The 10,772-nt window shown below is 42.8% G+C and overlaps 1 protein-coding gene across 1 annotated transcript; it reads left to right on the forward strand.

Annotated features, from left to right (window-relative positions):
* The first annotated feature begins 762 nt into the window (after positions 1–762).
* On the forward strand, positions 763–10,531 carry cog2 (component of oligomeric golgi complex 2). The gene is made up of 18 exons (XM_069144514.1): positions 763–925; positions 1,960–2,121; positions 2,447–2,512; positions 2,600–2,680; positions 2,870–2,973; positions 3,197–3,305; positions 3,499–3,678; positions 3,932–4,056; positions 4,857–4,983; positions 5,125–5,264; positions 6,140–6,201; positions 6,297–6,448; positions 6,558–6,743; positions 6,955–7,027; positions 7,318–7,460; positions 9,212–9,351; positions 9,560–9,743; positions 9,913–10,531. Exons 1-18 carry the CDS (start codon positions 869–871, stop codon positions 10,009–10,011), a joined length of 2,190 nt encoding a protein of 729 aa, XP_069000615.1. The 5' UTR covers positions 763–868; the 3' UTR covers positions 10,012–10,531.
* Positions 10,532–10,772: the final 241 nt, after the last annotated feature.

A 10,772-nucleotide genomic window follows, 5' to 3' on the forward strand; every position in this document is an offset into this window, starting at 1 on the left:
ATGATAATATGACAAACAAACACATGAAAATTATGACAAACCAAAGCAAAACAGACCTATTTTTTCCACATTTAGTGGGAAAACTTTATTCAGTTGTATTGAATTGTGGGCTGCAATTTATACGAATACACGGGCACCATACATTTCCATTGTGTTGCAATTTTGGAGCTTGACATAGGAAATGGCTTCTTTAAGATTTAATCTTGATGAAAAGTACTGCGCATCACAAAGAAAAGAGGACCTCAATACACTGAGTGTCCAAGAATGGATTTTTCTCTGAATTATGCAAATGAGAGGCAAGCCTGCTTTCATGGGTAGATGATACTATAAGCTACCTCAGGCTACACATAGCACAGAAGCAACGGAGACAGCTGACCGATGAAAAAAAACACAAAAAAAACCCGTTTATAATTTTTTTTAAGGCCTCTTTTATTTTAAATGTTTTTTTTTTTTTTTTAAACTTCTGTTAGTATTGTATATACAATAATCTGTTGACCTTTAGGCTACCTGAAAATTGAAAAAAAACAACAAAAAAAAACAACCAATGCTGTAAATAAAATCTATCAGGAGTGAACAGAAGCCAAACGGAGTTCAGCATTAGGAAGTTAAAAAAAAATAAAAAAAAATCCATCATTTAATCTTGTCAGGAACTTCTTACCGGTCTCAATGCACTGTCACGAACTGTGGCGTAACACCAGCCTCTAGAGGGCGCACGAGTGCCACTGTAAACTGTCCAGACTCTTCTTCGTTGGTGCGCTTGCCATGTTTGCGGAAGCTTGGCAACATCGGCTAACTCAAGGCTTGTCCCTTTTTCTGTGAATGTTGTTGTTGTTGTTGTTTTTTTTTTAGCTCTGATTTATAGTTCACAATGAACCTGCCAAAGGGACCAGATTCTTTGTGCTTCGACAAGGATGTTTTTATGAAGGTAAGAATCTGTTGACGTCACGTTTATGAAAGAGCTGACGTTACCCAGCGCTGTCAAACTGGTTAGCACCAAGCTGGCTAGACATCGATAGTTGACGTTGATAGTCTATATATATTTTTTTTTAAACACTTGTTCGTCAGTAAATTTAGATTTTTAGCCCTTTTGTAGCAGAAGGCGTTTAATAGTCAGTCTCGGATAGACGTCACTGTGCACGAAGAACCACCATTAGATGCATACGTGCACATACAGTACAGGTGTACCGAAATACGGTAAAAGTGCGTTTCAGAAACCTGTTGTTGAACATAATGGGACGTGAACTGATTCTCTTATTTTGATTTTACAAATTGAAACCCTCGGGAGATATCATATACGTTTCATCAGGGGAAAAAAAAAAAAATCATAGACAGACTTGCAACCCTTGAAACTGAGACTGCACAGTTTAATGTCCCTGAAATGTAGTAATGGTGACATTTAGTGGATGCAGACACGAACCATCTTAATACTAACTTGAATCAAGCAAACCACTTGTACACATTTCCTGCTTCCTCACCGCAATTGATAAATCTTTCTGCAACCGAATACCTTAATTATGTGACCCAAGATTACCTGACTTACTTCACTCAACTTTGCCATATTCACTTCACTCAAGAGACTCACTTGGCTCCAGTGCAACCTTGCTTACTTATTTCAAGTTTCCTTCTGACGTTAAATTGTTCTGTGGAAGCAAGAAATTTGCATTCTGATTTAAATCTGAATTTCAGAAAGACTGTAGCTCCTGTGTGGCATTTCCGAAGGCTTTCATTTAAATTGGAATCAAAATCGGGAATTTTCTTTTATTGTACCAATTAAATCACTTTTTCTGGAACTTTGCTTTTATTTTGAAACGGGTCCTGCGGAAAAACCACGGGGGGGCCGGTTTGACTGTAATTGTGTGTCCTGTGATGTAGCTTGCCCGTACGTGTGTCAGTGATGTTATTTTCTGCGTACGCGGCCGATAACCCGTCGCTCTCCGCCTGCTGCCTCTCTGTCTGCAGGACGACTTTGACGTTGACCAGTTTGTGGCCGAGTGTCGCAAGCAGGTCCAGTTGGAGGAGATGAGGGAAGACCTGGAGCTCTACTACAAGCTGCTGAAAACGGCCATGGTGGAGCTCATCAACAAGGACTACGCGGACTTTGTTAACCTCTCCACCAACCTGGTTAGTCATTATTAATGTTACCTTCTATCAGACATTTTTCGCAAAGTGGCTTGATGAATCCCGGTTCAAATATGTCGTTATATTTTGTGGAGCCTTTATTTGGCCCTTACTATCTGGAGATATCGGTTTATCACAGGAAAAATCTGTGACGGCATTATTGCTGACCGATGAATCATATTATCCTCGTCATCGCAGCGTGAACGCGGTACACTGCCAAATATGCAATTAAGAAGAAAAATAATGTTATTTGCGTGTGTCAAGCGGTCACTTTCAGCATGTGTGAAGGTAGACTGTTTCTAATCTGACCGGTGCTCCTTTGTGTCAGGTGGGGATGGACAAAGCCCTCAATCAGCTTTCTGTGCCATTGGGACAGTTACGAGAGGAGGTTATGGTAGGTGCTCTGATTGAATATACCATAAACTTTGAAAATACCTGCCACAGATTATTTATGGATGTTTCTGGCTGTTGTTGATTGCAGAGTCTGCGGTCCTGTGTAAGTGAGGTGATACAGGCTATAGACAACCAGTTGTCCAAACAGGAAGACCTGCAGAAAAAAAAGGTTCCTCCTCTTCCTGTCCGACTTCATACTTTAATCATTCAGTGTTTTTTTTTTTTAATGTATAATACAAACATTTTTAATTTATAGAGAATAGCATGCTGCTACACTTGTGCAATAGCAAATTGTTTTCTACTCTATGGGGCCATGTCAATTAATTGTCCTCTTCCTATTATTGTCGCCATCCCTCAGGTGTGTGTATTGAGGCTGATTCATGTGGTACGCTCTGTGGAGAAGATTGAGAAAATCCTCCACTCACAGAACTCCAAGGAATCCAGCTCTCTGGAAATCAGCAGGTGAGGAGCTGACATGAAAATCCAACCACTGGTGTCACTTCGTACATTATGGTTGCAGTTAAACGTGAAGAAATGATGCGTTATTGAATTTCGGTGTATTTCTGTTTTGGGATTTTTGTTCACTTCAAACCATTGTTTTACATTTATTAAATGTGTTGAGCTTGGTCATTGCACGGCCGTACATCCGCGCGTATGATTGACTTTTCTCTCGGTCTGTGTACAGTCCCTTGTTAGCAGGTCAAATCCTGGAGAGGATTGCCACAGAATTCAACCAGCTGCAGTTCCACGCTGTACAGAGCAAAGGCATGCCCCTGCTGGACAAAGTCAGACCTGTAAGTGTTAATGGGTCAAACAGTCGGACAGCTGATAAATTAAGAACCACGCCATAAGTCGATCAGTTTGTCTGACTGGCTGCTCTTCTGTCAATTCTTCCTAATTATCTAACAAAGATAATCAGCCTCTCTCCAGTCCTCCTAGTAGGTGGTATGTTCAAAATATTTGACCCTATTTCATGATTTCTGGCAGCGTATCGCAGGGATCACCTCGATGCTGCAGCAGTCTCTGGAGGGCCTGCTGATTGAGGGCCTGCAGACGTCCAACGTGGACATGGTGCGTCACTGCCTGAGGACATATGCCACCATAGACAAGACTCGAGATGCAGAAGCACTGGTGGGACAAGTGCTGGTCAAACCGTACATGGACCAGGTGAACATGCTCCACAATATACAATACATTAAATTGGGTAATCAATTATAATTAACTGTATTGTGCTCAGAAAAGCTAAATGCCCATGAAGTGTAATACTCCTGTTAATGGAAGGATTTTTAGTTCATAATTAATATGGCAAGAAATTTTACTCTGTAAATGATCAATATCAAAAATTGAATTTTAGCAGAATACCGAATATCCTGCTTTGATAAGCAATAAAAGTCTCACCTCTTGTCTGCTTCTCCTTTAGGTGATAGTTGAAGAAGTGGTGAAGTCCAGTCCAAGTGGTCTTCAGTTGATGTACTCTAGGCTGCTGGAGTTTGTTCCTCACCACTGTAGACTGCTCAAAGAGGTGACAGGAGGAGCCATATCCAGGTATTAAACCTGCAGCGAGGAACTTTTGTCTCCCCCTTCTGGCAGTGCGAATAATTACAAAAACACTTGCGTCATAGGCTCCACCGTAGCCGACTCCGTTGCTACTGTTGCAGTGGTTATATGAAATAAAAGGCATCAAAGCCCTGCGTAATGACTTGTTTTACCAATCAGAATTTGATCCATTTGGTCCAATAACATGTGGAAAGTCCAGAAGAGATGATTTCATTATTTGATACTGATTCATTTTAACATAGTCCTAAACCAGAAGTTAGCTGGTTTCTGGTGCGCATCATCCACCCACAGAGCATTACAAGTTTACATTCATCCGGCCGGAGCAGGAGATTTCTTGGACGTCAATAGCATCAGCATTATGTGAAGTAGTTCAGCAAGGGCTTGAACTTAACGGGCATTCGTTGTACAGCTTTTATGTTCTCACAAAGGCGTATTCATTCAAAGTATTCACAGACAAATCCGTTTTTTTGTTGTGATTTGAATCCTCTTGCCTCTATTGGAAAAGCAAATGATTCGCTTTCATCTCTCGCGCTGTTTCGTTTAAGCACATTGACCAGGCTGTTAGATCCTCTTTACACGGTTTTGATCTTCATTTATTTTGTTTAAAGAATACATTGATAGTGCGTCATTACAGTTTCTGTCTCGTGGTTTTTTTCAAAGTGTTTTTCCAGAAGCAACTCCTACTACTCCCAGACCGACTGCACGAAATGAATCAGTGGCTAATGTAAAAAAAAAAAAAAAAAAAAAAAAAAATCATAGCATATTTGCAATATTCCCTCTCCTCTCAGTGACAAAGCTGACGTAGTGCCGGGCTACGATTTCCTGGTGAACTCTGTGTGGCCGGAGATAATCAAAGGAATAGAGGAAAGGCTGGCCTACCTCTTCAACCCTGGAAACCCTGACATATTCTATGAGGTACAGTCACAGTGACACAGCCGGTGTTTGTATGCAGTCACTTTGCAAAAGTTTTGCATATTACAGGGTTTGATTGTGTTGTTCACCCGTGTGTGTGTGTGTGTGTGTGTGTTTGTGTCTTCTCCTTATTGTCTTTTCCAGCGTTACAGCGTGAGCATGGAGTTTGTGCGCAGGTTTGAGCGACAGTGCAGCTCGCAGGCCTGTGTGAAGAGACTAAGAGTGCATCCTTCCTATATCAGTTTCCACAACAAATGGAACCTGCCCGTCTACTTTCAGCTACGGTGCATATTTCCTTAATACACTCTGCACTTTGCATTTAGCAGCCAATCGATTGCAGAATACTCGCACACCGAATACGACATTCTGTAAAATGCAGCTTCAACCTTATTCGTGTTCTTGTGTCACCGCAACATGCTCTCTATCTGCTCGTTACAAACGCTTCTCTAAGGGAGTTGCTTGATATTTCTGTTCATATTCACAGTGCATAATAGGTGCGTTATGTTTAACATTTAATGAATGTAGTCGGACGCTGTTGACGGTGGCATTTCTGCGCAGCGTATATTTCGAAGAATTGACAGGTCTTGCTTTAAGTACTCCAAAAAAAACAAACTCGGATTTAAAATAGCGGCCTGTCAGCATTTCTTTGGAAATGGAGACAGGTTGGCAGATGCTCACGACGCGAACAAAGACCATTTTTTTTTTATAGGAGTCTGAAAAAACTGTTTATGGCTGAGAGTTTTCAAGAAGCAAAAATGTTAATGGAGAATGTGTGTCAGCGTATTAGAGAACATAACCCAGAAACATGGCGCTGGACCTTGACTGGATGGCCATTGATCTGTGTGTAAAAGTGTCAAAGTTGTTTGTCAACCTCCCCCCGCCCCCCCACAAACACACAACGCCCACACACACATTCTTCAAAGCACACAACACACAGATTCATCACTGCACGTCAAGACAAAGATTAGAGCTTGTGTTCTCATTTCACAATACTTTACACAGTACACAATACACAGTTGAGGGTTTTTTTTCTAGGAAGTCCAAAACACACATTGCTGTTTCACACCATGAGCTCGTGTAGATCAGAGCTGATGCAAGAAAGAAGCTGATAGCTCATTGATTGTCTTCCCCTCTCTGTATGTCTCACCTTGTTCTTCAGGTACAAGGAAACAGCAGGACGCCTGGAGAATGCCATAAATGATGGATTAGAGGCAGCACCAGGTAGGAATTGCTTCTCTTTCAAAAACACCATTGTGTACCTGATACTGTACCTCCAGTAACCCCGTGTCTGTCCGTGTCTGTCCGTGTCTGTCCAGCCGGCAGCCCGTACCACCTGCAGGTATCTGTGGTGTTGTGGTCCTGTCTTGTGAGGTGCTGGTCAGACAACGTCTATCTATCTCCTCTGGCCCATCGCTTCTGGAAGCTTACGCTGCAGCTGTACTCACGATATGCCAAGTTTCTTGATGAGGTATGCTTACAGAAAGAGGAGGGCAAGAAGTCAAGGAAGCAATCTCCAAATGAATAGCCGGTAGCTTTTTCCGTCTTCTTGTTCTTCATCCCGATCGCTGTCCGCGCAGGTGTTGACTAAGACTCCGTCCTCTGAAGCGACTAAAGAGCCAACCAGGCCTCTACCGAGCTCAGCCTCCTCCACATCCAGCCGAACGTCTCTGGACGAGGGCGGTAGTGAGAGCGGGAGCCCCGCCTCCCTGTCCACCAAACAGCTGGTTTACATCGCAGCGGACATCCAGAAGCTGCAGGAGCAGGTGTGCGCGCACACACACACGAACTAAATACATATACTGACATATGTAATTCCAGCTAACTTATATACAGTATATCACCATGTAGACTGACAGTACGGGGGCAACCGCTTGAATTTTACATCAGTGAATTCTTTATGGTTTCTTTTATGTCTTAGTTTTCTAGTTTCCTCTCTTATTGTTTTCAAACGGACTTTCTCTGTCTTTCTCTCAGATCCCAAAGTTGTCAGAGATGGTCAGACAGCGGTTAGAAGCCATCGGATTCAAAAACTTTGCCGTCATGGAAGGTCGGCTGCCCACTATTCGGTTTAAAGTTTCACTTTGTTTTCTTGATCTTATCCAGGATTTTTTTCTTTGGCAGTAAATAAGGTAGAAAAAGTAAAAAAAAAAAATGACGAGTCTTTTTGAACTACATTTCAACGCAATATTTGCTGGGTTTATATGTGTGTAGGGGACGCGTGGTCATGTAATCATAAAGGCCACTGTTCACTGACATTTAAGTCATTCTTTGACTTTAACACGAAGGTACTCAGACTGTGTGTACTTTTTCATTTACTTATGCTCTTTTCAATGTCAGATGCTCTCGCAGTCTCCAAGACTTGCCTGTCAAGCAGCGTTCCCACTCTGAACACCAGGATGACGCAGCATCTGACTGAACGATGCTGTCGCTTCCTGAAAAGTGCCTCTGAGGTTCCGCGACTCTACCGCAGGACAAATAAAGTAAGTGAAGCTGCAAACATGGCATACGCAGGGGTTTCTCCTATATTGCATCATGCGACATTCTCTCCTGTCATGTCTTGAAGCAAGCATTGGGAGCACTGATTAAGACAAAACCTTGAGGGCAGATGTACTTGAAGTTTTTTCTTTTCTGATGGAAATGTCATAATTAAAGGTCATAATTTCTCCCTTTTAAAATGCGCTGACTGGTCAGATTGTAATGCAGCATGGAGCGATATTGCATGTTAATAAATGAATGGCATTCAGGCTAATACATTATTATCGCTGGCTCTAACATTCAGACTTATACTGAACTCAATGATGTTTCAGCGAACACAAATCAAAAGATTTATTTTATGTTAAGCACATTTGAGCTCTATAAATGAATTGAGCATAACGTTTTATACTTAACCTTGGAAATGGCAGTTTGACCAAAAAAAAAAAAATCCAAGTTCCACTTATTGGACTTGATTTTAAGTAAGTCGACTTTGTGCCAAGAGTTTTCTGTCAAACATCTTCGTTCATACGTTCTGTCTCTGACTGGCTTGCTCTCTGTAAGTCTGTCTGCCTCCTAATGGCCACCAGTCTCACCTCCCCACTGCAGAGTTGTGTTCAGCTGCATCTATGACATTGTGTTTTCTCGCTAATCAACATTTTCTGTTGCCACGCTGGCGAACCCTTTGCTGTTGTGATTCACTATTGCCGTGATAGCACACTGAATCGATGATAACTGATGAACAAGGGCGTCTTAATCAGGTAATTTCCCCTCATTGTGATCCAAGTTCCTTACAGGAAACTCTGAGGATCTGCTGATACGGAGTCTTCATTTTATAGTCATTGTTGTATTTCCCGAATACACAGTGCGTACACAGTGCGCTCTCGGCTGGTTGAAAATGCTGAGAAAGTTACTGATTTTATGAAATATACCAACATGTCCAACTAACTGAGGCCCTCTCTGAAAGTTTTCAAATGTGTTGCACCTCCGATGTAGAATCTTTGTAGAAATGATTATTTGAGACGACATTCGCGCTCCGTGCGTTACCGTTTTCAAAATCTCCGTCACAACGGAAAACGACAAGGCTGAAAAAGGTTTTACAAAGATTCGGGTCAAACAATAAGGCTGGCCTGCTGTTTTTTTGGGGTTGTTTTTTTTTTCGGCCTTTCGCAAGGATTTAGCCATTTTAATGATGCGGCTCGCCTCCACACATGCAAATGTTCCACCAAAACAAGTTACTTCTGACGCTATTTGGCGAAGGCACCGTCGCTGCGTCCTGGACTTAGCGGCGCCCAAGACGACTGTGATCGGTTTAAAGGAACGGAAAACGAGCCACAGCATTTTATACCAGAATGAGATATGGGGGCAGCCGGATCATTCGCCAGCGCTGGCAACTTGGTGGAGTTGAGACAGGTGAGGCTACTGCAGCAGAGTGAGCTGTTAACCACAGGAACTCACCGACAACATTTTAGCTGATGTTAGAATGCTTTTCATCATTTGGAAAAAAAACAAACAAAGTTTTGGATGTCTACTGACCACGTAGCTCTATAAGAAAATGTAGTCCGCAACGTGTTTGTCCTTCGATAGTTCAAGAGAGAGGAATCTTAAGACGGCAGCTGTTTGGAAAGGATTTCAACGCGTCTCATCCCCAACGTGAACAAAATAATGTACCATGAACACATGCAAATAGAAAGGGTCTATCTGACTTGCAAATATAAAGAAGGCTGTGCCTTTAACGTTCTCCTTCCTCCCCGTGTAGGATCTGCCGGTGCGTGCGTCAGCGTACATGGACAACGCCTTACGTCCGTTACATCAGTTGTTGACTGACTCGACAGGGCTGGTCACTCCCAATACAGCACAAGGCTGGCTGCGAGTTGCACTGTCCGACTGCACACAGAAGTAAGCTCCAACATAAGTAGACCCACGCACAGGGCAAGTGTTGGAAGAACTTGATGTTTACGTAGCGAGCTATCCCATTTAATATGACTGCGAGAAAGAAAGCATTTCTTCTACATTTCCACCTAGAAGTTGGACTTCTTTCATTTTGTAAAGCTGTGTAGCCCGCAAGGTTTGTGCTTTTCAGCTTCATTTTCCACCTCGCATTCAGGTACTATGAGACCATCTCGGAGGTGCTGAGCTCGGTAAGAAAGATGGAAGAGAGCCTGAAGCGCTTGAAGCAAGCTAGAAAGGGAGCGACCACGACCACCACAGCGGGAGCAAACGGTGGACCCACCGACGACAGCAAGATTCGCCTTCAGCTGGCTCTGGATGTGGAATATTTGGGGGAACAGGTACGGGCCGTTTGACGAGTGCACGACCGCATGCAGTCTTGTGTCAGGCTATATACTCAAACGTGTGACAACCGATGCCACTTTCGTCAGGCAAAAAAAAAAAAAAAAACTACGAGTAAGTTGTGTTGCAAACTTCTGTGTCATCGCTCTGTGCTGATGTGTGTCTCAGATGCAGAAGATGGGTCTTCAGCCAAATGATATCGCCATGTTCTCCACTCTGATGGAGCTGGTGAGAGAGGCCCGAGAGCTCGCAGAACAGAACCAGTGAAAAGTCGACTCCACAGCGACCGAAACCCTCCAACACTCGTCTCCACGTTTCCTGGAGACCCGTGGAAGGAAACGCCGACTTCGTGGTCTGGTCGCAGCTTATGGCGATCAGATCAATGCAGACTTCGGAGCCACTGAGCACAAACATTTAAACGGGAAGCTGCCCGAGTTGTCTGGAAACGGTTGTTGGAAACAGGCACGGGATCATCACGGGTTCTGCTGGAGTCGGTGTGGATAGAAGGAGCTGCATGGGTACTATGTCCATGAAATGTTTTCAACAATGACCGATGCTGGAGATTCACACCGCTCTATGCAAACTATTGCTGAGCCAGAATGTTGCGTAACGAGAGTCTCAAGTCTAAGTTATAAAGGGAGAATGTCAACTATAACATATTTGTCTAATTTCTGCTACTTGGTGATGGATTCATTTCAGACGAATAAGTCTGTTAATGTACACGTTCAAATCGAAGTTGTATCATATAATATGTTTATCGTAATCAAAATAAAGAACTTTGGGTATATTTTGGATTCGGTGTGGTCATTAGCTATCTGCAAGTGGTTGTATAATAGTCAGATGTTTGCACTGACTACAATTTTTTTCCTTCAGGATTACACAGAAAACTGCAGGACTCTGAACACTGTGTACTCATGACGTCACCCAAACAAACAACAAATACACAATATCTAAATTGAAGTTTAAAACGTGTCCTTGAATCACTGGTTTCAGACTTTCAGGGAGCAGGAAGATGCTGACACCTGTTG

Source organism: Embiotoca jacksoni, unplaced genomic scaffold (genome assembly GCF_022577435.1).
Source record: "Embiotoca jacksoni isolate LCO1_2020_lvr unplaced genomic scaffold, fEmbJac1.0.p SCAF_12, whole genome shotgun sequence".
Classification (NCBI taxonomy): domain Eukaryota; kingdom Metazoa; phylum Chordata; class Actinopteri; family Embiotocidae; genus Embiotoca; species Embiotoca jacksoni.